The 27339-nt window shown below is 41.2% G+C and overlaps 1 protein-coding gene across 1 annotated transcript in view; it reads left to right on the top strand.

The window, feature by feature from the left end:
* The window catches only part of LOC139654535 (plectin-like), a 41954-nt gene extending 14826 nt beyond the window's left edge, over positions 1-27128 (top strand). The window contains exons 8-33 of the mRNA XM_071531632.1: positions 715-821; positions 1105-1224; positions 1367-1462; positions 2059-2186; positions 3026-3119; positions 3699-3853; positions 3985-4321; positions 4526-4603; positions 4911-5072; positions 5188-5292; positions 5681-5776; positions 5989-6114; positions 6420-6572; positions 6873-7027; positions 7252-7378; positions 7798-7981; positions 8996-9153; positions 10214-10392; positions 11017-11155; positions 11438-11794; positions 12212-12295; positions 12383-12487; positions 12882-12980; positions 15222-18572; positions 18913-25993; positions 26133-27128. Of these exons, the coding sequence (XP_071387733.1) occupies positions 715-821; positions 1105-1224; positions 1367-1462; positions 2059-2186; positions 3026-3119; positions 3699-3853; positions 3985-4321; positions 4526-4603; positions 4911-5072; positions 5188-5292; positions 5681-5776; positions 5989-6114; positions 6420-6572; positions 6873-7027; positions 7252-7378; positions 7798-7981; positions 8996-9153; positions 10214-10392; positions 11017-11155; positions 11438-11794; positions 12212-12295; positions 12383-12487; positions 12882-12980; positions 15222-18572; positions 18913-25110 (12893 nt within the window). The 3' untranslated portion in view covers positions 25111-25993; positions 26133-27128. The remainder of the gene's footprint in view (positions 1-714; positions 822-1104; positions 1225-1366; positions 1463-2058; positions 2187-3025; positions 3120-3698; positions 3854-3984; positions 4322-4525; positions 4604-4910; positions 5073-5187; positions 5293-5680; positions 5777-5988; positions 6115-6419; positions 6573-6872; positions 7028-7251; positions 7379-7797; positions 7982-8995; positions 9154-10213; positions 10393-11016; positions 11156-11437; positions 11795-12211; positions 12296-12382; positions 12488-12881; positions 12981-15221; positions 18573-18912; positions 25994-26132) is intronic.
* The last annotated feature ends 211 nt before the right edge of the window (positions 27129-27339 follow it).

Here is a 27339-nt window from a genome sequence, read left to right as displayed (position 1 = left end):
CATAAAGTTACACACAGTCACACCATCTTCTGATGTTGGCCGCTGACTAGCTTCACTGCAGCAGTAGGGAGTGAAGTGCCTTGTTCAGAGGCTCTTAAACAGGAGTTTTAGAGGGGAGGGAAGTGTGTTTTTGTTCACTTTTCCCACTCAGATGACAATGCAGTTAACATACAAATTCACATATTAGTAAACCAAACAGATAAAGGAAGATTCCAGAAGATTGTTTCAGTTAGACATCTGTCCGCTGCACCATGGTTTACAACACTGTGACGCTTTATGTCACATTATGTCACTTTACATTACGTCACTTTGCACTACAGTATTATTTTCTTATGCTTTTTAAAATTTCTTTCCCCCTAACTTGCGTTTTCCTATTTTTAATTGATTCTTTTGATTGATTGATTCTTTTATTTATTTTAATTCTTTGTTTATCTTTGTGAATATATGTTACTATTCTTTTTATACTGAGAGGACCCAGCATACAAGCACTTCATTGCACTGTTAACCCTCTGTAGGCTGGGTATATGACAAATAAACAGACTTGAACTTGAACTTGAACCTCAGTGTCCCAATTACCAATTAGCACTGACTAGCACCCACACACTGTCTTCACTTGCTAATAAGTTATATTTATTAAAAAGCAATGTTTTGGTCTATGTGACCGTCATCAGGCAACTGAACTGTAAAACAAAATGATTTTTCTTCTCTGTGTAGATGTGGATGTGCCCCACCCAGATGAAAAATCCATCATCACATACGTCTCCTCTCTGTATGATGCCATGCCCAGGGTGCCAGACGTCCAGGATGGTGTCAAAGCCAACGTGAGTCTTCCTCCTCCTCTTCATCGCTTTGTCTTTCCCTCTAGGCCACCGTAAAGACTAGAGAAGGGCCAATAACTCCAACATCTGTATCACCAGTCTGCACAGAAAGAACACAATCACACCAAAATACCAAAGAAGATTTGAACCATCTTTCAACTCACCAATCCACCAATCTTTAAAGAAAATGTGTAGAAACAATGATTCTGTCTCTGTAACTGTGTGTCGGTTTCTGTCCTCAAGTTAAACTTCTCTATCTGTGTCTCTATCTGCATCTGTCCGTCAGGAGCTGGAGCTGCGCTGGCAGGAGTACTATGAGCTGGTCACCATGCTGCTGCAGTGGATCAGACACCACATCCTCGTCTTCGAGGAGAGAAAGTTCCCCACCAGCTATGAGGAGATTGAGGTGAGCGGATGTGGGATTGAATAGGTGGACCTGGTCAGCAATAATGGGTCACGTCTTTCTACTAACATCATAGATAAAAGTATAGGCCTATGTCTTATATTTTGATTGATGTGACATGAAGTAATTTATCCCTGATCTGCAGGTTCTTTGGCGTCAGTTTCTGAAGTTCAAGGAAACAGAGCTTCCTGCAAAGGAGGCAGATAAGAACCGCTCCAAACACATCTACAAGTCTTTTGAGGTGAGCGTTCTGTCAGATAAGATTAGATAAATTAAGATTAGATAAACTAAAATTTACTGATCCCCATGGGGAAATTAGGTTGTTGCAGCAGCAAAAGTACTAGGATTCAGCAGGGAAAAGGAAATACAATATAAGCACACAACTAGAATATACAAAGCCACAATAAAGTAGTAGAGAAAATAAAACAATAAAACAGAAGTAATAAAGTAGAATACAGACAGTTATGTAAACATGGGTTTACTTATAGTTGTTACAAATTATTTTAACAGCCTCAAGTGTTTACTTAAATATGGATCACTAAATATGAAACATTTGTTGTATATGTAGGTATGAGTAAATACTAAAATTAAGTAGATAAACTAAGTAGATATGAGTAAATATACATGTATAGTCTACTGGTCATAGGATAACGGCCACTTTGCACTGGATGTCAGGTTCTGAAGTACTGAGAATCCCTTTAAGTAGTGAATCTTTGCACCAATGTCATCAAGACAAATACCAGTGTATTTATTATACTTGACAATTAAAGTGGTTGTGATGACGTATCCATTATTTAAGAAAATCAAAGTCATCTGTGTCTGTGTGCTGTCCTGCAGGGTGCGGTCCAGGCGGGCCATGTCAAAGTGCCACCAAGCTACCATCCCCTCGATGTGGAGAAGGAATGGGGCCGTCTGCACGTGGCCATCCTGGAGAGAGAGCGTCTCCTCAGGACAGAATTTGAGAGGTAAGAGGGCCAAATCATATGACATGCTCTCTGTTGCCAAAGCAAACTGAGTTATTTATTAGAAATACTGGCAAATAACCACAGGGCATAAAAAAAAACATCCAAAATGAATCATCACACAACTGATGCGTGATATGTGACCCTGTTGGTGACTCATTTCCTAATGATGAAGTCCACTTTGGTAAAAAGTAAAACTGAGTCGGCATTGTGGGGTGGAAGTAAAAACCAGGTCCAGGGCAACCACATGATGACTGTACCATTGCCATGGCAAAGAGCTTTCAAAAATATAGTAATTTGATAGTTATTGAAAGAGTTGTTTTCATAATCACAAGCAAGCAGGGTGTAGCTGTTAGGAGGGTTGGTCTTTCATATCACAAGACTTGAGGAACTACTGTGGACACTGTTCAACATATCAACTCTGTATTAGTGGACAGATAGAGCTTTAAAAGGAGTAGTCTCCATCATGGCCTTTTTGCATCAAGGCTACGCATTAAAGTATTTATTCCGCCAGAAAACGGAGTAAGTACTTTTTTCACTTAACTCTTTCCTAAAAAGTTGTACTGAAGAAAAAATATTAGATGTTTATATACTGTGTTTTATATAGTTTTGAAGAATATAGACTTTCATTGAATTCACCAAGATACTTATAGCAACATTTAACCACTTTTACTTTTCCCTCTGAACAGTTTATCATGTTATGAGTTATCTTGTTAATTCATAATAACAAAGCAAAATACTTGCCTGGAAACTAACTGGATAATCTGGTAGTGTGTCTTGTCTAAACTGATGTGTGACCTCTGACCTCCCCACCTCCACCCCCACCCCCTCCCCTGCTGCAGGCTGGAGCGTCTCCAGAGGATCGTCAGTAAGGTCCAGATGGAGTCGGGTGTGTGTGAGGAGCAGCTCAACCAGGTGGAGACTCTGCTGCAGACGGTGAGACTCAAACCTGTGGTGAAAAAAATAGAAGAAAAACAAAATAACCAGAGCATTTTTGAGAAAGAGCATGCATGCTCAGCTAGCCTTCCCAGGATTCCTCACTAAATACTATGACTGAATGAACTACAGTAAAGTAGTTTGTGTGATCACATATGAGTCCAGTCAGACATCAGATATCAGTTTAGTTTAAGGACCAATCTATACTTGCCCTATTGCACCCCCTATTGAAACACTGATACCCTACTGCTAGTAGACATGGTGATTTATTAGATTGAAGATATGTTTTTTCTCTAAAATGTATTATCTAAGCTTTTGATACAAGGGTTGACAGTATGTGACAGTTACAGATGAGTGCTACATGTATTTTGAGGATGCAAATTGTTCCATTTAATGTTTGAGTCAACTAGATCTGTATGCTGACTTATGATGGCCTCCAAAGATTAGTGTTAATCTACAAGTCAAACTCTTCAAGACTTTCTGACAGACCATATTAGACAGACCAAAACTCATTAAATAAATCATTACAGCCATCATAACCACATGCAAAACTGTCTTTTTTTTTTGTCCGTGCTGCAGGATGTGAGGATGCTGAGTTCAGGGAAACCTGCCCAGCACACAGCAGAGGTAGAGGCAGACCTGGAAAAGGCAGAAGGAATGATCCGATTCCTCTTCAATGACGTTCAACTGCTCAAAGACGGACGCCACCTTCAGGCTGAGCAGATGTATCGCAGGTCCGGAATGAACATCTTACTCAAACTCACGCTACATGTTGTTTCTTTCACCTTATTTGCAAAAAGTAAAACAACTAACTTCCAGTCACATCGATCGACACGCTCTATTGTTACGCTGATTCTGTCTGTAGAGTGTACCGTCTCCACGAGCGGCTGGTGAACCTCCGGAGCGAGTACAACCTGCGGCTCAAGTCGGGCGTGACCATGTCCCAGATCCCCATGACTCAGACCCACACCGTCCAGATCCTGCAGCAGGCCCCCATGAGGGTGAGGCCCGAGCTGGACGAGGTCACCCTGCGCTACATCCAGGACCTGCTGGGCTGGGTGGAGGAGAACCAGCGGCGGGTGGACCAGGGGGAGTGGGGCTCCGACCTGCCCACCGTCGAATCCCAGCTTGGCAGCCACCGCGGCCTGCACCAGTCTGTGGAGGAGTTCCGCTCCAAGATCGAGAGGGCAAAGGCGGATGAGGTACGCTCAGTCGAAATGCATGATACTTTACATAGAGGCAAATAGGTACTTTATTCATCCCCAAGGGAAATCTGGGTGTCATCAGCAAAATAAAGTGATCACTGATCACTTTAGGGTTGATTAGACGCAGTGATTTTCTCATGGATTAGCATGGAATATTATTTGACTGACATGTTTATGTCTCTTACCTTTCCTTCGATCCAGAGTCAGATCTCGCCTGCCAGTAAAGCTGCATACCGCGACTATCTGGGAAAGCTGGAGCTGCAGTATGGAAAGCTGCTGGTAAGTTACAAATAGAGGCTGGAGGTGCTAAACAGAGAAGGTTAGCTGCAAAAGTCTAAAGAGATCGTAAAGTCCTCTTAAAAAGGTCAGTAAACTGTGTCTGTGTTGAGCAGACACAATGAACATGTGTCACTAATACAGCATGCTCATGAAGGCTGTACAGTTGAAACATGACTGCTGAATAAAGGCACAGTTTATTTGTTTTTCAAGCTGAGCACCAAAAACAAATCTCATTTGTGTTTGAACCAATCATCCAGTCCCTCATAAACTCATCTGTCGTCCACTTTGTCATCTTGCATCCTTGCAGAATGCCTCTAAGACCCGTCTGCGCTACCTGGACCAGCTCCACGCCTTCGTCACTGCAGCAACAAAAGAGCTGATGTGGCTGAATGAGAAAGAGGAGGAGGAGGTGAACTACGACTGGAGCGAGCGCAACACCAACATGACAGCCAAGAAAGACAACTACTCGGTACATAAACACTGTTATGGTATAATGCATTGAACTGATGATGCTGTTGAGCTTACCCACATCATTATCTGGTGATAAATAATATAATGGCATATATGTTGTTGTTGTGGAGCAGGGTTTGATGAGAGACCTGGAGCTGAGGGAGAAGAAGGTAAACATTGTCCAGGCCACAGGAGACAAGCTGCTGAGGGACGGACACCCTGCCACGAAGACTGTAGAGGTAAGATTAGATTCTAATTTATTTGTAATAGTGAAGCGTTTTAGAACAGGCAGGAACTCATTCACTGTATTTTGACAGCACAATTATACGCAGCACTTGCAACCTCAGTTAAAGTGGAAATTCATTCTTTTGTTTATGCAGTGTTGGCAATAGAGAGTAGCAAAACTGAAATGTATTTATATGAAAATGTCATGGATTATGAATTTAAAATGTGTTTGTCTTGTCTATATTGTTTTTAGTGGAGTTTTTCGAATGCATAACAACTTATCTTCCTCATCCGTACTTGAAGCTATGATTTTTTGTTTTGCTTCAGTTACAATTTATTGGTCTTTTGTTTAATAGTGTTTTAGCACAATGTATAATAACTGTCTCTGCTCCTCTGTCCCAGGCCTTCACTGCAGCGCTGCAGACCCAGTGGAGCTGGCTCCTTCAGCTGTGCTGCTGCATCGAGTCCCACCTGAAAGAAAATACTGCCTACTTCCAGGTATGTTCACTCATGCATTCTCCTAGACTTTATCACACTTTGTTGGGTTATTTCTCCAAGCACCGTTCAGGCTTTTTCTTTGCTCATTGTACATCAGTGAATCTTTTACTCTTTAGCATTTGTCTTATCATTGCTGCTTGTACATCTTGTACAAAGAAATAAATGCTGAACTCCAAATGATGCATTTAATTTCTCCACTTTTTTCCATGTAGTTTTTCTCAGATGTGAAGGAGGCAGAGGAGAAGATGAAAAAGATGCACGACACGATGAAGAGGAAGTACACATGCGACCGCTCCATCACCGTCACACGGCTTGAAGACCTGCTACAGGACGCAGCTGTAGGTTCATTCACTGTTATGTTACAAACATCAAAAGTAATATCAGCATATTGTTACTTTATGTAGAACCAGGGATAGTTACATCTGATTGGCTGGTAGGATTGGAGCTAGTGAATTAGGCTGATAAGACGGGTGTATTTTGACATAAAAATCTTACCTATTGCAGCTTTAACAATATATTAAAGGTCTCCTGAATATATATATATTTCATACTAACAATTTTGTATGAATTACCATAGAATGCATTATTTTTGTGTATTAATTTTGATTTACTCCACATTCTATTCTTACTGTGATCTTCGCAGGATGAGAAGGAGCAACTGAAAGAGTTCAAAACCCACCTGGAAGGCCTGAACCGCAGGGCCAAGACCGTCGTCCAGCTGAAACCACGTAACCCTGCTGCCCCCATAAAGGGCAAGCTGCCTATCCAAGCTGTCTGCGACTTCAAACAGATGGAGGTAAGCAGGAGAGAATTCGTACCGCTGTTCATTGTTGTTAATTGTGTCCATAAAATGTCCATGAAATGTCCAATTCACCAACTGCATTTTTCTAATTACATTAAATACGTTTTTGGACATAAACAGGATAACTGGAGACATGCGTGACATTCAATTATGCTGACTGTTAAATTGTTAAATTCTCTTTTCCCATGTTTCATTGTTTGTGAAAGACAAAAAACTGAGAAAACCTAATTTCTGAAAAGGGTGAGGACTATCAGGCCGGTCAGACATGTGTCTCTATTTTCTGTCTTGTTCCAGATCACAGTTCACAGAGGAGATGAGTGCGCTCTGCTGAACAACTCCCAGCCCTACAAGTGGAGGGTGCTGAATGACAAAGGCAGTGAGGCAATGGTGCCTTCCATCTGCTTCCTGGTTCCCCCCACCAATAAGGAGGCTGTCAACAGTGTTGCCGGGTGAGCTAAACCCGGGTCCGGTGACTCCCAGGGGTCCTTGAGGAGAGTTTGAGGGGGTCTCCAATAATTTAATTTCACTAGCAATTATCCCAATTAGAGAATCTATAGTATGTCATTAACAAATGGAATACAAATTCTACATTTTTAATTGATTGAATAAAAAACACACACACACACACACACACACACACGCAGCGCACTAATCTCTACTTTGCCTTCCTCAGACTGGACGGGAACCTCCAGAGGCTGCTGACGCTGTGGCAGACGATGCATGTGGACATGAAGAGTTTGCTGTCATGGCAATACCTGATGAGAGACATCCACATCATCAACACCTGGAACATCACCATGGTAACAACACAGAAGAAAAATATTAGAGAAAAAGCCACAAGCTACGAGAGGCTTACATCGTGTCTAACAATGCTTCTCAGCTGGTATAAAATCACTGTAATAAACCTAATAACCTTTCCTAATAATAAGAATTTAATATTATTATTCCGCTAAGTGAACAGTAGTTAAACAAAGTGTTCCTACCTGTAGTCATAATAATTTGCCCCATGCCCATAATGAGCAAATTAGATAAACATAAAAATCAAACCTTCCTTAATAAAAATTACTCTCCATTTGATTTTAAATAGAGGGAAGAGAAGTTAGCTCATCTTAATGTCGGGATCTTTCCCAAAACAAGTCTGTTGATCTAGATCTAGTCAGACAGGCTCCCTCCTCCCTCCCCTCTCCTCACCTTGTCCTTCTCCTCTGTATCCCCACAGTTTAAGACCCTGAAGGTGGATGAGTACCGGCTGGCGCTGAGGAACCTGGAGCTGCACTACCAAGACTTCCTGAGAGACAGCCAGGACTCTCAGCTGTTTGGAGCGGAGGACCGTATGCAGGTGGAGGCCGGCTACAACAGGTCCAACCAGCACTACAACACACTGGTCAGCAACGTGGAGCAAGGTGTGTACTGTCTGATGAAAGAAATACTGTTTCTTTGCAAGAGTTATTTTCCCTTCATTCATTTTTTCATCACCAACACATGAATACTGTGGCCTGAAACAGATATTCGTTGTTGGACACATGCATTTTATTTTATGTTGGACACATACATTTTGTCATGAAATCATTTGTCAGGCATCTGTTGTGAGATTCAGTCATGGCCATTTGTCTGTAAGTTGTTGTTGACTGTTGAATTCACATTACAGGCTATGTGGCACCTGTGGGAGGTAAGGTGCTTTGGTTGTAGTACCAGATGTAGTAGCTTCTGATTGGCTGAACGAAGGACTGTGTGTGCAGCTGAGGCTGTTGTGCTGTCGTGTTTGTTTTCACTTCATCAACTTAATCATCTAAATCATCCTTATTGATTCTAGTTTTCCTCCTAACGTCACTTGTCATTGCATTCTCCTCTGTGTGCATGAGTGTGTTGTTTGTGTTGAGTAGGTTTTCAGAATCACTATCAATCAATTAATTAATTAATCAATCAAAGGATAATCAATGTGGAACCAATTATGCATGAAGCAGTGAGTTTGTTGTTTGCAGTACTACAGTATGCCAGTAATACAAATGATACTAATGTGCTATGAGATGCAGAAACACTCACAAATCACAGAGTAATTGTACTGAAGCGTTTTAACCAAATTAATAACTTGATTTTTTCCAGATGATTTAAAGTGATTTATAGAAGTTCTATATTTGAAGGGTTTCATTCTAAAACACTTTACCACCACATCAGTGATTACATTCTCTAAAATGTCACTGTTAGATAATTAATTAATTAATAAGATCTCAATAAAGCTAATAACTTTGGTAATATGCCATGGCTTTCGTGCAGTTGTTTTGTCAAAGTAGACATTTTCTCTCATCTCATTTTAAAATGAAACTCTTCATTTATACTTCTATTAATCTTACAAGAGATATCTTAAGTAGTGAGGAACCTGACTTAAACACATAATCATCTTTCCCCGACCCGTCCAGGAGAGCAAGACGAGTCTGTGTGTAAGACCTACCTGAGCAAGATCAAGGACCTTCGTCTGCGGCTGGAGGGCTGTGAGACTCGAACGGTCACACGCCTCCGGCAGCCTGTGGACAGGGAGCCGCTCAAAGCCTGCGCTCTGAAGACCGCAGAGCAAATGGTAATGTACAAGAAATATGATCTCAATTGGCCAGATGGTTGTGCTATAACACATTATCAGCTTTAAAAGGCCATAACTCCCCAAAAAGTCTGATTTACACTAAACTTGGTACGCATATCCAGCTGGACTTGCGCTACAACTTTGCCAATTGGACCCATATCTGCCATTTTGAATTATTTGGAAAACACATTTTTAACATCTCTTCCTACCTCGTTGGCCTGGCTTTTCAATATGCCATGCTAAGCATAAGGATCAAGCAAAGTCACTATGAAACTTGATGAACTCTTTAGGCTCTCTATCTGGAACATGCATACCAAATTCATTCAAATCTGTCAAAACATGGCCAATTATAGCCACTATGAAACTATGGCCTGCCGTAGTCTAACCTTTAACCATATCCATTCAGCTCTACACCCCTTGAAATCCACGACATTATATAGGTCTTGAACCCCATAATCGCCACCAGCAGCTGTATTTTAATCTAAAGTGACTGTGCTTTTTGGGGCCAAGATTGCGACAAGATTGCCTCAACTGATTCTGATTGTGATAGTGATAATGAGAACAGACATCAGTGCACATGTGCCTGGCACATCATTACTTTTCCTGTACACATGGTGCCTCCATCTGGAGTACAGATGTGCATCTACATCTGTAAAGTGAATATACCCGCCCAGACACTTTCTGCACATCTGTAAGGAACCTCTGTTGACACGTGAATATGAGCACATTCCATGTATTCATGCTGTAATTTTTCACTTAACATTTTTCCTCATGTTGTCCTTTTCCTATGTTATATATTGCATAATGTTGATTTTTTCATAAATGTTCACTTATTCCATAATGCACGTTTCACATTTTTAAGTAAGTTCGTAAGTTCTGCTTTTGCGCATACTTTTGATGCTGTAATCCATACTATTTTCATACTTTCATTCTCACATTTCTACATAATATATGCCGTTGTATGCTGAAAAGCGAGTTTATTGTGTATGGATATTACTGGCTTTATTAGTGATACTGAATATTTGTTCAACAAATCATCTCCCTTTTTTCTCGATGGCAGAAAGTGCAGTCAGAGTTAGAGGGTTTGAAGAAAGACCTGAACTCCATAGCTGAGAAGACGGAGGAGGTGCTGGCCTCTCCCCAGCAGTCCAGCTCCGCCCCGGTGCTCCGCTCTGAGCTGGACGTCACTCTGAGGAAGATGGACCACGTCTACGGCCTTTCCTCCGTCTACCTGGACAAGTAAGCCTCATCCTGACCACAGTGACCAGTCATGTTAATAGGATGAATACTTGATAGAGGGGGGGACTCGAGCCACATGACTTGGACATCAGTCAGACTCGTGTCGCGATTTGAAGTGCTTGAGACTTGACTTGATGCATGAAGAGAAGACTTGAGGCTTGACTTGACTCGGGTTCTGGTGACTTGGGACTTGACTTTGACTTGTACTTTGATGACTTGAAAAGGTTTCTAAAGTCTCGACAAAAGATCTTGTGTTTATGTAAATGACTCAGATTGAAAGTGATGAGATTTGTTCCACCACCACGACTGAATTTAAATTCTGTTTTCTGAATTTGTATGGAATGATTGAACTGATTGAAATTGAAACTGATTATAGAATTCAAACTCATGATGCGCTTACCAAGTTTTTATCCTATTAAAACCATATTGCATTGGAAATCCTAGATATTTCTAGGATTATAGGATTCTAGTTCTACATTAAAACTTGGGACTTGAGACTTGTGCATCAAGATTTGAGACTGACTTGGGGCTTGGGCAAAGTTGACTTTGTCCCAACTCTGCTTATTGATGGATTTGCAAAGTGTGGTTTCGACTTTGCTACAGTGTTGTACCTCTTACCTTCAGGCTGAAGACCATTGATGTGGTGATCCGAAGCACCAAAGACGCTGAGGACACACTGAAGAATTATGAGACTCGTCTGCGTGATGTCAACAAGGTGCCAACAGACGAAAAGGAGGTGGAGAACTACCGCAGTCAGCTAAAGGTATTTACTCTTTCAGGGAAAAATGTACTGAGCATCACAATGTGTGCATCCACATATTTGGTGGATGCCTTTATCCCGAGGACTTTACCATATGTGTATATATTTTAGCATTGGCATCCTCAGTGGGATTTGAACCCTTAACCCTGGCAGTGTTAGTGCCACACTGTTCCCATTGAGCTATACAGGACCGCAACACTGTTATATGCAGGGGGTCTGCATCAAGCAGTAATGTTGTTCTCTCTCTTTCTCTTTCTCTCTCATCCTCTCTTCTTTCTCTGACAGAAAATGCGTAGTGAGGCAGAGGCCGACCAGGTAGTGTTTGACCGCCTGCAGGACGAGCTGAAGCGGGCAACGACTATCAACGACAAGATGACACGAGTCCACAGCGAGCGTGACTCTGAGCTGGAGCACTACCGCCTGCTGGTCAACGGCCTGCTGGAGCGCTGGCAGGCCGTGTTCGCCCAGATCGACCTGAGACAGCGAGAGCTCGACCTCCTGGGCCGCCAGATGCACTCGTACCGCGAAAGCTACGAGTGGCTCATCCGCTGGCTCGGAGAAGCGAAGCAGAGACAGGAGAAAATCCAAGCTGTGCCTATTGGTGACAGCAAGGCTCTCAAGGAGCAGCTGGCACAGGAGAAGGTATTGTAGGTCCAGAAAGGAATAAGCTGTGTGGGGTATGGAGAGGAAGAGGCATCACATCGCCCTCTGGTGGTAATACTGTATATTGGCTCAGTAAGGAAGAGTACATTGAATCAAACATGAGAAGGACAGCATTTCCTCATACAAACAGTTTTCCTTCATTGATTGTAATAACTTGCTGGGATGAAATTGAGTTTCCACTAAAGTTCAAGTAAAAATAAATAACTATGTACTTGTGAATGGAAACATGGATAAGGATTTTCTCAACAATAACCAGAAGGGCGCTAGTTGTCACTTTTCTTCTCCATAGAGAGGTTGTAGAACAAAATACATTGTGAAAATGTAAAAACAGAAAGTGAATAGCCTGCAAACAATAGTCTTTTTTTCAGAATTTCATATTTTTATTCATCTGTACAGAAACTCCTGGAAGAGATTGAGAAAAATAAGGACAAGGTTGAAGATTGCCAGAAATATGCAAAGGCATATATTGATGCAGTCAAGGTATGTGCAGATATGGTCAGAATGGTGAAAAATAAGAAATTAACTTTTTGGCTTGACTAAACTTTTTCCATCTCTTTTTTGTTTTAGGACTATGAGCTTCAGGTTGTGACTTACAAAGCACTGCAGGATCCCATAGCATCTCCTTTAAAGAAAACCAAAATGGAGTGTGCATCCGATAATATCATCCAAGAGGTAGGTTTTACAAGACATTCATGCAGTGTCATCTCAGATGCTGCTGCCTTTGTCAGATATTCTTATGTTAAAAGTGAATAGTACATAAGCTGCAAAGAGCAGAGACATGGACACACATCATGTCCAGGCAATTGGTTGAGTGGATCAGTATAAAATCATTAAAACCTACACACTGTTTTAATGATTTATCTTTTTAACATTGTTGTGATAAAATGCTTTGATCTAAAACAGATCTTGTTTTTGATTGTGCAGACTTTAAATATTATTTACAGAAACCCTGGGAAGTCAGTTGTGTATTAATGAAATCTGAGCAGCATTGTAAGAAAAAACACACACTTTACAGTTAGATGTCAGATGTACTGTTAAGTGTTCTGTACTACTAAATTTCTTTCAGTATGTTACTCTGAGAACCCGCTATAGTGAGCTGATGACTCTCACCAGCCAGTACATCAAGTTCATCACAGACACACAGCGCCGCCTGGAGGATGATGAGGTAATTACACGCACTCTGAAGGCAGCAGCAGCTTTCTGTCAAAAACTTAGAACCCCACTAACACAAACCCTGACACCCACCACCAAACACCTGCTATTACTGATTAATAATGTATGGGAAATAATTTGTCATTATTTCTGAAATAATTCCAGAATGTTGGCACTTGAAATTTAGGATTCTGTAATTCAGAGTATAATGTATTTAGAATGATAGGGCAACGTACAGTGGCGAGTGCAAAGTTTTAAGTGAATATTGTATAGTGGTAGTGTTGCAGCACATCACATCCCCACTACAGTACCTGTCTTTCATTCCCCTACACTGTGTACTTAGTCGATTCATAATCAGCCACTGAGTTACAAGCCTGTTTGTACATATGCTTCTGATTTGCACGGGCATTAGCCCCCTAATTCAGTCACATTTTCCAACTGCGCAACAGCTTGTCCTACAATTTGATTTGTTATTTGCTTCTTTATTTATTCTTGAAATCAGGAGGCTTCCATTTGGCTAACTACCTCCTCAAATATATTGTTTTTTTCAAACTATCACTTTACTTTTCTCTTCCCTTCTTTTCTAACTGTATTTTGTTTGGTTCTTTAAACTGCTCACCAGTGCTTTGTCATGATGAATATTAATCATGCGCTTAAGAGATGAATTAACCCCAAAGCATCAGGTATTTAAAAAAAGACCCTCTCTGTCCATATCATCCCTCTTTACATCAGACCCTTCTCATGCTGTTGTTAAAGGGAAGGTTTAGGATTTTTTGAAGTCTATTCTAATTGAGCCCCCTCTTAGACCATTAAAAAGTTCTCATGGCACCAGCTTCCTGTTAGCATTTTTTTGCTATGTTAGTGTCAATGGAATTGAAACTTTTACTCATAAATCAAATTTTCAAGCCATTTCTCATACTTCCATCACCGTAATAATACAACAAATAAGTGGTAGAGCTGTTTGAAAGGACACAATTTTGACAGTAATGGTTTCATTCCATTGACTTGCACTAGCATTGCTAAACAAGTGCTACAGGAGGCTGGTGCCAAAATATCGGAAAGAAAATACTGGGGTCCAGATTTTTGAGTGTCCCAAGACCGAGCTTGATGAGTGCTCAATAGGATAGGTTTCTAAAATTCAGAACCTTCCCTTTAAGAATCTGTCACTCATGTACAGTTACATGATACACTTAACATTCGTACTGAAGATTAATACCCATCTCTTGATGTTAACCTTATCTGTTATCAGACTCAGTACAACTTGATCTTGGATTTTTGTCTCGTGACATTACATTTTAAATTCAAGGTCATTTCGTGTTTTATAAAAATCATGCTGTGTTTGCTGCATCACTATGCTATTCCTCATAATGAAGATAGATTGGTGCACTTGCATAGCAGTACTGTTGATTCTGACTTATGACTTGCAATGCAAATTCCATAGGACAGATTTTTATTAATGGGCTGTTTTGTAATTATTGCCTGCTTTATCAAGTCATTATTAGCTTACCCACGCTGCTTAATACACTTTGCATGTTGCTGATAATTCTTGTCTGCCTATCCATTCGCAGTTACTTTACACATTTTACAGAAAACTGAGAAAATTTTAAGATTGAGGAGTGACGCAATCCTAGCCAAAAATCTGCAATAGTGGCTGAATTATGCAACTCCAGTGTGCCCCTAGAAACTCATTTTATATGATGAAATATGAAATATGTTTTAGATGGACTGTGGCAGCAGCAGCAGCATACTTACAGCATACTCACTCCTTGCTACATGAAAATAGTTATAATAAGTTTGGTACTATTATTATATATGCAGATTTGCTGTAACTTTGCTGTACCTATCCCTTAATCACTGTGTACGATGCTAATTTTCTAACATGTGACCAGGCTTTATTACACAGACAAAGGGCAAGTATCTAGAACATCAATCAGGAAAAATTCCTCAACTGCATGAAGCCATTCAAAATCCAAAGTGTAGTGTTGTGCCGTGTTGTGAAGTAAAGTCTCATTCAGTGTGCCATACATTAAATGAACATGACAAGCATTTCCCAATACACTATTTTTTCCCTAGTTAAATAAATAAATGTTTATTTGTTGTAAATAATTAGCCATAGCTGTAACATATTCTCATGTATTTACATTTCCATGTACCTACATGTTTAATAACTACTAGGATATTGAATATTTTATATTCTAACACCCTTAACATTTTCTCAATTCCCTTTATTCCCTCTTTGCTTCTACTAATATAGAAAGCTACTGAAAAACTAAAAGAAGAGGAGAGGAAAAAGATGGCAGAGATGCAGGCTGAGTTAGAAAAACAAAAGCAGTTAGCTGAGGCCCATGCTAAAGCTGTGGCCAAAGCAGAACAAGAAGCCCAGGAGTTAAAGTTGAAAATGAAAGAAGAGGTCAGCAGGAGGCAAGATGTTGCAGTGGATGCTGAAAAACAGAAGCAAAACATACAGCAGGAGCTGCACCATCTCAAGAGCCTGTCAGAACAGGAGATCAAGTCCAAGAATCAGCAAGTGGAAGAGGCACTATACAGTCGTACCAAGATTGAGGAAGAAATCCACATCATTAGAGTCCAGTTAGAGACTACAATAAAACAGAAGACCACCGCTGAGGCTGAGCTACAGCAGCTCAGAGACAAGGCTACCGACGCTGAGAAGCTCAGGAAAACTGCTCAGGAGGAGGCAGAAAGGCTTCGTAAGCAGGTTACTGAAGAGTCTCAGAAGAAGAAAAATGCGGAGGAGGAGCTGAAACGTAAATCTGAGGCTGAAAAAGAGGCTGCCAAGCAAAAGCAGAAGGCACTGGATGACCTGCAGAAATTCAAAATGCAAGCTGAGGAGGCAGAGAGGCGCATGAAACAGGCTGAGGAGGAGAAACAGAGGCAGATTAAGGTAGTGGAGGAGGTGGCTCAGAAGACTGCTGCCACTGAGTTGCAAAGCAAACGCACGTCATTTAATGAAAAGGCAACAAAACTTGAGGAATCACTGAAGAAAGAACAGGGCACTGTCCTTCAGTTGCAGGAGGAAGCTGAGCAACTCAAGAAACAACAAGATGAAGCCAACAAAGCCAGGGAGCAAGCAGAGAAGGAGCTTGAAACATGGAGACAGAAAGCCAATGAGGCTCTCCGATTGAGGCTTCAAGCTGAGGAGGAAGCCCACAAGAAGAGCCAGGCTCAGGAGGAAGCAGAGAAGCAGAAGGTGGACGCTGAGCGAGATGCCAAGAAAAGGGCAAAGGCTGAAGAAGCTGCACTTAAACAAAAGGAAAATGCAGAGAACGAGCTGGAAAGACAGAGGAAATTGGCAGAACAAACAGCCCAGCAAAAGCTATCTGCAGAACAAGAATGTATACGCTTAAAAGCTGACTTTGAACATGCTGAACAACAGAGGGCCCTGTTAGATGATGAGCTCCAACGTCTAAAAAATGAGGTGAATGCTGCTGAAAACCAGAGAAAACAATTGGAAGACGAACTGGCTAAAGTCAGAAGTGAAATGGATGTTCTTCTTCAGATGAAGGTTAAAGCTGAGAAGGAGACAATGTCTACCACAGAAAAGAGCAAGCAGCTCCTTGAATCTGAGGTGTTGAAAATGAGGCAACTTGCTGAAGAAGCGACCAGGCTGAGATCAGTTGCTGAGGAGGCTAAGAAGCAAAGGCAGATCGCTGAGGAGGAGGCAGCTCGGCAAAGAGCTGAGGCTGAAAAGATACTTAAGGAAAAACTAGCTGCCATCAATGAGGCAACTCGTCTGAAGACTGAAGCTGAGATTGCCCTGAAAGATAAAGAAGCAGAAAATGAAAGACTCAAAAGAAAAGCTGAGGAAGAAGCTTATCAGAGAAAGCTGCTGGAGGACCAAGCTGCTCAGCATAAGCAAGACATTGAGGAGAAAATCACACAACTGAAGAACTCATCTGATTCTGAGTTAGTGAGGCAAAAAACAATTGTGGAAGAAACTATTAAGCAAAGGAAAGTGGTTGAAGAGGAGATTCGTGTCATTAAACTCAACTTTGAGAAAGCATCAAGAGGCAAGTTAGATTTGGAGCTGGAATTAAACAAACTGAAGAGCATTGCAGAGGATACACAGCAGAGCAAACTCAAAGCTGAGGAAGAGGCAGAGAAATTGAAAAAGCTTGCTTCAGAGGAAGAGAAGAAAAGGAAAGAAGCTGAGGAGAAAGTCAAGAGGATCACTGCAGCAGAGGAAGAGGCAGCTAGACAGTGCAAAGCTGCTCAGGCTGAAGTTGAACGACTCAAAAAGAAAGCCACTGAAGCAAATAAACAGAAAGAGAAGGCTGACAAAGAGGCAGAGAAACACATTATTCTAGCCAAAGAGGCAGCACAGCAATGCAGTGCTGCAGAACAGAAAGCACAAGATGTTCTCAGTAAGAAAAAAGAGGACATCCTTGCTCAGGACAAGCTAAAAGAGGAGTTTGAAAATGCCAAGAAACTTGCACAAGCTGCACAGAAAGCCAAAGAGAAAGCAGAGAAAGAGGCTGCCTTACTCCGTCAAAAAGCTGAGGAGGCTGAAAAACAGAAAAAAGCAGCAGAGGATGAAGCTGCAAAACAAGCCAAAGCTCAAAAGGATGCAGAGAGAGTGAAGAAGGAAGCAGAGAAGGAGGCCGCCAAGCGAGCACAAGCTGAGGCAACAGCTCTTGAACAGAAGCGGCAGGCTGACGCAGAGATGGCCAAGCACAAAAAACAAGCTGAACAAACAATTAAGCAGAAGTCTCAGGTTGAAAAGGAGCTGGCAAAGGTTAAATTGCAGCTGGATGAGACTGATAAGCAGAAATCTGTCTTGGATGAGGAGCTTCAGCGAGTGAAAGGTGAAGTAAATGATGCTGTCAAACAAAAAGCACAGGTGGAGGATGAACTGTCCAAAGTCAAGATCCAGATGGAGGAGCTCCTGAAACTTAAGCTAAAGATTGAGGGAGAAAACAAGCGCCTCATACAAAAAGACAAAGATAATACACAGAAATTCCTTGCAGAGGAGGCAGAGAAAATGAAGAGCCTGGCAGAGGATGCTGCCAGGCTTAGTGTGGAGGCTCAGGAAACAGCCAGACAGAGACAGATTGCTGAGTCTGACCTGGCTGAACAGAGGGCACTTGCAGAGAAAATGCTGAAGGAGAAAATGCAGGCTATCCAAGAGGCTACAAAACTGAAAGCTGAGGCCGAGGAGCTCCAGAAACAAAAGAACCAAGCGCAAAAACAGGCTCAAAAGCTACTAGAGGACAAACAACAGATACAGCAGCGTCTTGATGAGGAGACAGAGGGCTTCCAGAAATCATTAGAGGCTGAGCGCAGGAGGCAGCTTGAAGTTTCAGCTGAAGCAGAGAAACTGAAACTGAGGGTAAAAGAGCTCAGTAATGCTCAGTCAAAAGCTGAAGAGGAAGCTAAGAAATTCAAGAAACAAGCCGATGAAATCAGAGTTCGTCTTCAAGAGACAGAAAAACATACTGCAGAAAAGGTTGTTGTGGAAAAGTTGGAGACACAGAGACTGCAGAGCACCAAAGAAGCTGATGAGTTACGAAAAGCCATTGCTGACCTTGAAAAAGAGAAGGAGAAATTGAAAAAAGAGGCAGAAGAGCTTCAGAATAAGTCTAAAGAGGTATTGTGACATGAATTAACATTGTAACGCAATATATACAAACCCTTGAAATTAACATTATCTTAAAAGCACTAACTATTTGTGGAAGCACATATTTAACATTTCATGTAAATTGCAGAGACTCAAAGTAACACTGCCCAGCAATTTATATGAATGCCATTCAAAACCCAATATTGTATATTTAAAATGCCACTATTTTATACATGTATTACAATAATTTGGGATTTCTGAACTTTCTTAGCCCTTATATAATTAATTTAAGCCTACATGCAGTGTTTAAGTGGGTATTTCTGATCTTATGATTTCTGATCTGATCTTCTTTTCTTCTTTTTCTAATTAGATGGCACATGCCCAACAAGAACAAATTCAACAAGAGAAGACCATTCTTCAGCAGTCTTTCTTCACAGAGAAGGAGCTATTGCTGAAAAGAGAAAAGGCCATTGAAGAAGAGAAAAATAAGCTTGAGAAACAGTTTGAGGATGAAGTGAGGAAGGCTAAAGCTCTCAAAGATGAACAAGAGCGGCAAAGGAAGCAAATGGAAGAGGAAAAGAAGAAACTTCAGGCTACTATGGATGGAGCTGTGAAAAAACAAAAGGATGCTGAGGCAGAGATGAAGAACAAGCAAAAAGAGATGGAGGAGCTTGAAAAGAAAAGGCTTGAACAAGAAAAAATTCTGGGAGAGGAAAATAAAAAGCTTCGTGAGAAACTTCAGAATCTTGAGGCACAAGGCACATCCAAGAAAATTGAAGTCCAGGCTGAAAAGGTTCCTGAAGAGCAGTTAGTTGCTAAGACAATGGTGGAAACTACAAAGAAAGTTTTCAATGGCTCCGTTGAAGTGGACGGGGTGAAGAAAAATGGAGAACCAGCATTAGCTTTTGATGGGATTAGGGACAAGGTTCCTGCTGAAAGGCTACATGAGGTTGGCATCCTGACCAAAAAGGAATTTGACAAACTGAAAAAAGGCAAAGCCACTGTGCAAGACCTGGGGAAGACTGATAAAGTTAAATCATGTCTCAAGGGCCAAAATTTTGTTGGAGGTGTGTTGACCCCATCTAAAGAGAAAATGAGTGTCTATCAGGCCATGAAAGAGAAGAAGATTACTCCTGACACTGCCACAATGCTCTTGGAAGCTCAAGCAGCTTCTGGTTACATTATAGATCCAGTAAAAAATAAAATGCTCCCTGTAGATGAGGCTGTTAAAGATGGGTTAATTGGCCCTGAGCTCCATAACAAAATGCTCTCTGCAGAGAGAGCAGCTACTGGCTTCAAAGATCCCTATACTGGAGCCAAAATCTCTCTCTTTGAGGCCATGAAAAAGGGGCTCATTGAAAAGGAACAGGCTACCAAATTCCTTGATGTGCAGCTTGCAACTGGTGGAATCATTGACCCTATCAATAGTCATAGAGTACCCCTTCAGACAGCCTATAAACAGGGTCAATTTGATGCAGACATGAACAAGAAACTAACTGATCCCAGTGATGATTGCAAATTATTCATTGACCCCAGCACTCAGGAACATCTCACTTATAAGCAGTTACTGGAGAGATGCACCAAGGATGCAGAGACAGGCCTCCTAATTTTACCAGTAACAGAGAAAGCTGCTCAAAGTGAGAGAACATACACAGATGAGGAAACTAAAGAAGTATTCAGTAAATCAAATGTCACTGTGCCTTTTGGAAAGTTCAAAGGGAAAACTGTCACCATTTGGGAAGTCATCAATTCAGAATATTTTACTGAAGAGCAAAGAAAGGAATTGATTCGCCAGTACAAGACAGGCAAAATCACAGTGGAAAAGATTATCAAAATTGTCATTACTGTTGTTGAAGACAAAGAGAAGAATAATGGAACTGTGTTTGATGGTTTGAGGACTCCAGTCTCTGCCAGTGAACTTTTAGAGTCCAAGATTATAAACAAAGACTTGTTCAACAAGTTGAGCAATGGCAAGATAACAGTTAAAGAGATCTCTGAGATGGAGCCTGTGAAGAAGGCGCTAAAAGGAACACCTAGCATTGCTGGACTGATGAATGAATCAACCAAGGAGAAAATGCCATTCTATCAAGCTATGAAGAAGGAAATACTATCACCTGAGACTGCTGTGAACCTTCTTGAAGCTCAAGCAGCAACTGGGTTTGTAATTGATCCTGTCAAAAACGAGAAGGTCACTGTTGATGAGGCTGTTAAATCAGGTCTTGTTGGCCCAGAGCTGCATGAAAGACTTCTGTCTGCAGAGAGAGCTGTCAATGGCTACAAAGATCCATATACAGGAAAAAAGGTCTCTCTGTTTGAAGCCATGAACAAAGGCCTTATAAAGAAAGACCATGGCATCCGTCTGCTTGAAGCACAGCTCTCAACTGGTGGAATAATTGACCCTATTAAAAGCTATCGCATTCCACATGAGGCTGCCTGCAAACGCGGATATTTCGACGAGGAAATGAGCAAGACCTTGAACAAGAACACTGATGAAACAAAGGTCTTCTCTGATCCTAACTCGCAAGAGGATGCAACTTATGCACAGCTCATGAAAAAATGTGTCACAGACAAAGAAACTGGACTTCCATTGCTTCCTCTCTCAAAGATGGCCTTAAAGCCAAAAGAAGACCAACAGATTACTGAGGCCAAGACAAAAGAGACTTTGAACCAGGCAACTATGGAGTTAGAGTATGGACCTTTCAAAGGAAGAAAAGTCACAATTTGGGAGATCATACACTCTGAATACATCACTGAGGAGCAAAGAATAGAATTGATTCGACAGTACAGAATGGGGCAGGTGACAATTGAAAGGCTGATTACTATTGTGATCACAATGGTTGATGAAAAAGAGGATGAAACAAAGGAAAAGGCCTGTTTTGAAGGCATTAGAGCACCTGTCACTGCCAGCTCATTACTTGATTCTAACATCATTGATAAGGCTACCTTTGATCAACTCCAACAGGGTAAAAAGCAACCTAAAGAAATTAGTGACACTGACATGGTCAAGATGTACTTGCAGGGCACAGATTGCATTGCAGGTATCACTATGGGAGAATCAAAGGAGAAACTGAGCATATATCAAGCAATGAAAAAGAATGCTTTGCAACAGAACACTGGGCTTGCACTACTTGAGGCCCAAGCAGCAACTGGTTTCATAATTGATCCAGTCAAAAATCAGAAATATACTGTGGATGATGCTGTGAAGGTTGGAGTTGTTGGCCCAGAGCTTCATGAGAAACTTCTCTCAGCTGAAAAGGCAGTGACTGGATACAAAGATCCATATACAGGCAATAAGATTTCCCTGTTGCAAGCCATGAAGAAAGAGCTAGTACTGCGGGAGCATGCTATTCCCCTTCTGGAGGCTCAGTTTACTACAGGAGGGATCATTGATCCAGTCAGCAGCCATCGCGTTCCCAGTGATGTGGCCATTCAACGTGGCTATTTCAGCAAACAGATGGCTAAGTCCTTCAATGAACCTTCAGGTGACATTAAAGGCTTCTCCAATCCCAACACCAATGAACGTGTTACTTACAAGCAATTGCTAGAGAAATGCACAAGAGATCCCAACTCTGGTCTGTGCTACTTGCCTCTGTCAAAGGTTGAAGCACCTGCTCCTGATCAAAAGTCCTATCAGTACACAGAGGAGCAGGCCCAAACAGATCTAGCTAACACTCAAATTGATATCCCTCATGAGAGTTTTGCAGGAAAGAGTATGACCCTATGGGATGTGATGAGCTCAAATGTGCTTCCAGAAGAGGAAAGGCACCGGCTTTTGGAACAGTATCGCTCAGGGCAAATCACAAAGGACAGAATGCTAATCATCATCATTGAAATCATTGAACAAAGGGAGACTCTTAAGTCAGAGCAGGGCATGTCATGTGATGTAATAAGAAGAAGAGTTACTATTGAGGAGCTTTACAGTGCTCGAATTATTGACTTGCAAACATACAACCTGTTGAAACAAGAGAAGATGACTATTCGTGAGGTTATGGAAATGCCATCAGTGAAACAGTACCTCTTTGGTACTGGTTGTATTGCTGGAATTATGTCAGACAGCCCTCCAAAGATTAGCATTTACCAGGCTATGAAGAGAGGACTCATCAAGCCTGAGATTGCTTTGAATCTCCTTGAGGCCCAAGCAGCAACAGGATTCATGATCGATCCAGTGAAAGATGAACTTTTAACAGTTGATGAGGCTGTACGCAAGGGGCTTGTAGGCCCTGAGATTCATGACAAACTTCTCTCTGCTGAGAGAGCAGTTACTGGTTACAAGGATCCATACAGCGGAAAAGTGATTTCTCTCTTCCAGGCAATGAAAAAAGACCTTATCCCTGAAGACTATGCCTTGAGGCTTTTGGAGGCCCAGAATGTCACTGGGGGACTAATGGATCCTGAATACTACTTCCGCCTCCCCTCAGATGTTGCCATGCAACGTGGATACATCAACAAGGAGACACATGATAGAATATCTGATCCTAATGGGGATGTCCAAGGTTATACTGATCCAACTACAGATGAGAAACAGTCCTATGCCCAGCTACTGAAAAGATGCAAAGTTGATAAAGAAAGTGGTCTACGGCTACTTTCACTGGCAGATAGAAGGCTTCTCTTCAAGGGTCTCAGAAAGCAAATCACTGTGGATGAGCTGCTTCGTTCACAGATTATTGACCAAAAGACATACACTGAACTCACTGAGGGTCTCATTACAGTGGAGGAGGTCAGCAGAGACCTTAAGAAGTACCTTGAGGGCACCAGCTGTATTGCTGGAGTGTATGTAGAATCTAGCAAAGATCGTCTGTCCATTTACCAAGCAATGAAGAAGAACATGATCAGACCAGGGACTGCCTTTGAACTTCTTGAGGCTCAAGCAGCCACAGGGTATGTCATTGACCCCATTAAGAACCTGAAGTTAAATGTCAGTGAAGCTGTTAAAATGGCCATTGTTGGCCCTGAGTTCAAAGACAAGCTCCTCTCAGCTGAGCGTGCCGTAACAGGGTACAAGGATCCTTATTCTGGCAAGATCATTTCTCTATTCCAGGCTATGAAAAAGGGTCTCATTCTAAAAGACCATGGCATTCGCTTGCTAGAGGCTCAAATTGCTACTGGTGGAATTATTGATCCAGAGGAGAGCCACCGCCTGCCAGTTGAAACGGCATATGAACGTGGCCTCTTTGATGAGGAAATGAATGAGATCCTCACTGACCCATCCGATGATACTAAAGGCTTCTTTGACCCCAACACTGAGGAAAACCTCACCTACCTACAGCTCATGGAGAGATGCATGATAGACCCAGAGACAGGACTTGCTCTCCTACTGCTGAAAGAAAAGAAGCGTGAGAGGAAGACATCATCAAAGTCATCTGTGCGCAAACGCAGAGTAGTCATCGTTGATCCAGAGACAGGCAAAGAGATGTCTGTATATGAGGCGTATCGCAAAGGACTTATTGATCACCAGACCTATCTAGAGCTTGCAGAGCAGGAGTGTGAATGGGAGGAAATTACCATCACATCATCTGATGGAGTCGTGAAATCCATGATCATTGACAGAAGGTCTGGTCGGCAGTATGACATTGACGATGCAATCTCAAAGGGCCTCATTGACAAGTCAGCACTGGATCAATACAGGGCAGGAACTCTGTCCATCACAGAGTTTGCAGACATGCTGTCTGGAAACATGAGTGGTAGCAGATCACGGTCATCCTCCTTTGGCTCCTCTTCCTCTTACCCATCTTCCTCTATGAGCCCAGTACCTGCTCTGAAAACTCCAGCAACCACATGGAATGACCCCACAGAGGAAACTGGCCCTGTAGCTGGAATCCTGGACACAGACACACTGGAGAAGGTGTCTGTCACAGAGGCTATGCACAGAAACCTTGTGGACAATATAACCGGTCAAAGGTTGCTGGAAGCTCAGGCCTGCACTGGAGGCATCATCGACCCAAATACTGGAGAGAAGTTCTCAGTTGCAGATGCAATGAACAAGGGACTCGTGGATAAGATTATGGTGGACCGCATCAATCTAGCCCAGAAGGCTTATAATGGATTTGAGGATCCCAGAACCAAAACCAAAATGTCAGCAGCCCAAGCGTTAAAGAAAGGATGGCTGTACTATGAGGCCGGACAACGATTCCTCGAAGTCCAGTATCTTACTGGTGGATTAATTGAACCAGATATTACCAGCAGAGTCGCCATAGATGAGGCTGTAAAGAAGGGCACTTTAGATGCACGCACTGCACAGAAGCTACGAGATGTCAGTGCATATTCTAAATACCTCACATGCCCTAAAACCAAGCTTAAAATATCTTACAAGGATGCTATGGATAGAAGCATGGTAGAAGAGGGGACTGGCCTACGGCTACTGGAAGCATCATCTCAATCAAGCAAAGGCCTTTACAGTCCCTATAGCATTAGCGGGTCAGGCTCAGCTACTGGGTCACGGTCTGGCTCAAGGACTGGTTCCAGGTCAGGCTCTAGAAGGGGTAGCTTTGATGCCACCGCATCGAGTTTCACAACAACCTTCTCCTCCACCTCCTCCTACAGTTCACCAAGCTATGGCCGCCGATACTGATAACATCAATGAGTTAATTTAAGGAATGATTTTCTGAGGGAAGGATACACAATACAACCACAGTGCTCACCAGATGCCTCATTCTCAACGGAATAAAGACTACCTTTATTCTGCTCTGCATGTGGTTGTTACAGGACTTTAAATATTTAGTTCTTTTACAGGTTGAAAAATTTTGTTCATTGTATATTTCACTTTTACTTTTAGTTACATTTATGTTGACATCATCTATACTATCTTATCAGATTTTCTGCAGAATTACCATACTTAAAACAGTTGCATACAGAAAAGCTGTATTGTTTTTATTTTATTTACAATATCTATGACAAAAGTTTCAAGTGTATATGATATATTTTCTATTTTTAAAGTTTAATATCATAAGCATTTAGTGTTCTACAAATACAAGATTTTATTGGCTTTCAATATTTTTTGTGCTATTATAACCGAAGTATTCCTATCAATTTACCTACAAGTGAACCAAATTGGGTGTACAAACAGCTGTTAAACAGAAGTTTCTGTACATGTGTATATTTCTGAATATTAAAAAAAGTTAGCTAAAGAAAGATGAATGCCACTCTGCAGAGCAGAATAAGGAGTCTCCTGAAGATAATTAACACTAAGGGTGTCTGCTTTAAGAATACCAAGCTTCAAGATCTTTTTCCATCCTGGGCTACACTGCCGCATATATTCTGCCAATATCTGAACTCCACCCATTCCCAGTTCTCTGTCATGAAACCTGGAGTTACAGCAACATGAATAGCAAGGAGCAAGCTAAGGATTATGTAGCCCAATATGACCATCAACACCATGCAACAACTCTGGACTTTACATGTCAAACCTCAAGACCATCACAAACAAGCCACTGTCTATCAGACACTTCAAACATGTAAGTTAAATATACATTTGGAAATGTTGAATATTTGATTGTTTTACAATAACTTTGCTAGCTTGGTTTGTTTTCTGTCATTAAGTGCCAATGAAGTCTAATTCTCTCGCTCTGCATTGTTGTTTTCTCTCTATTTCAGATACGTCCTTCATAATTCATCTTCTCTCCAGCTCTTTGCTCAGATGTCTTCCAGAGACCCATGGCATTAATTTGGACTGTATCCTATATTGTAATCAATGATTATACCCAAGGCTACAGAAACACACTTGCTCATCAGATGTTTCACATTACATGAGATTCTTTCACTAGTGGACCATTTTGAACCTTGCATCTAATCTTCAAGTCATTAAATAGTTTCAGGCAAGCCCTAACCATGCTTTGTAAGTGCCTGCAAAATACTGTTTAACACATTGATGAGATATTTAGTGTATTAAGATGGTGCAGTGGTTAAACTGTAGATTGACAGATGCATGACTGAAAGAGGAATACTACCCATAACTCTGAATGATATGATTACTGTGTTATCAGGTAAGCCTTTCTACAGTCCAACTATGTCACATTCTAACCTAAAAATAATAATTAATTTCAGTGTCATAATTCTGATATTCGCACAGGGCTAAAATGTATGGTTTGAATGTTTAATATCTGTAATGTTTTAATGAATAATCAAAACTTTTTTTTTTTGGAGGAACTCTTCACTGACAATTAATGTAATGTATTGTATTTACTGTATATTGCTGTTTAGAGCACTATTGCTGAAAGCCATTAATTAACATTTCCTTGAGAAAGATCTTTAAGCTTTGTCACTTATTGTCACCAGACCCAGTATTTGTATTTACCACCACATACAATTGTTTTGATGTTAATTTTCCTTTGTAAAGCATCACATCCTATTGATATCATTTTATTTTCATATTATATATTTTTGCTTTGCATGTTTTACTAACATTGAAAAGATGCAATATGAAATAGTTCTATCCATTAAAGCATTTCTTTTGTTATTACATTTTAAAAGGTTTGAAGGATGTATTTTAATGAGTTGGGTTACCAGGCCTTGTTTAAAATGGTGTATTTATAGTTAAATGGTGACAAGGAATTTTAATGTAACACCTTACATAATGTAAATAAACATGGAAATGAGATATCCTCTCAAGTCTTTAGTAATGCATTTGGATGTTTGCAATTTTGACAAATCATGCTGGATTTGCCCCCCCCAAAAATCAGATTTTCTGTCCATATGTGGCATAGATCAGATTTTCTGATTTGGATATTTTCATGATCAGATTTGAAAGAGGATCAGATGTGCTATATGGCCAAGTGACTTGTTTCTGGATGTCAGGCTAATT

This window comes from Centroberyx affinis, unplaced genomic scaffold, assembly GCF_046629955.1.
Source record: "Centroberyx affinis isolate AG114_WGS23_722 - 3 ecotype Tasmania unplaced genomic scaffold, CSIRO-AGI_Caff_v1 ptg000144l_1, whole genome shotgun sequence".
In the NCBI taxonomy this organism is placed as follows: Eukaryota; Metazoa; Chordata; class Actinopteri; order Beryciformes; family Berycidae; genus Centroberyx; species Centroberyx affinis.
Note: the sequence above shows the minus strand (reverse complement) of the source record. Positions and strands in the feature narration are given on the sequence as shown.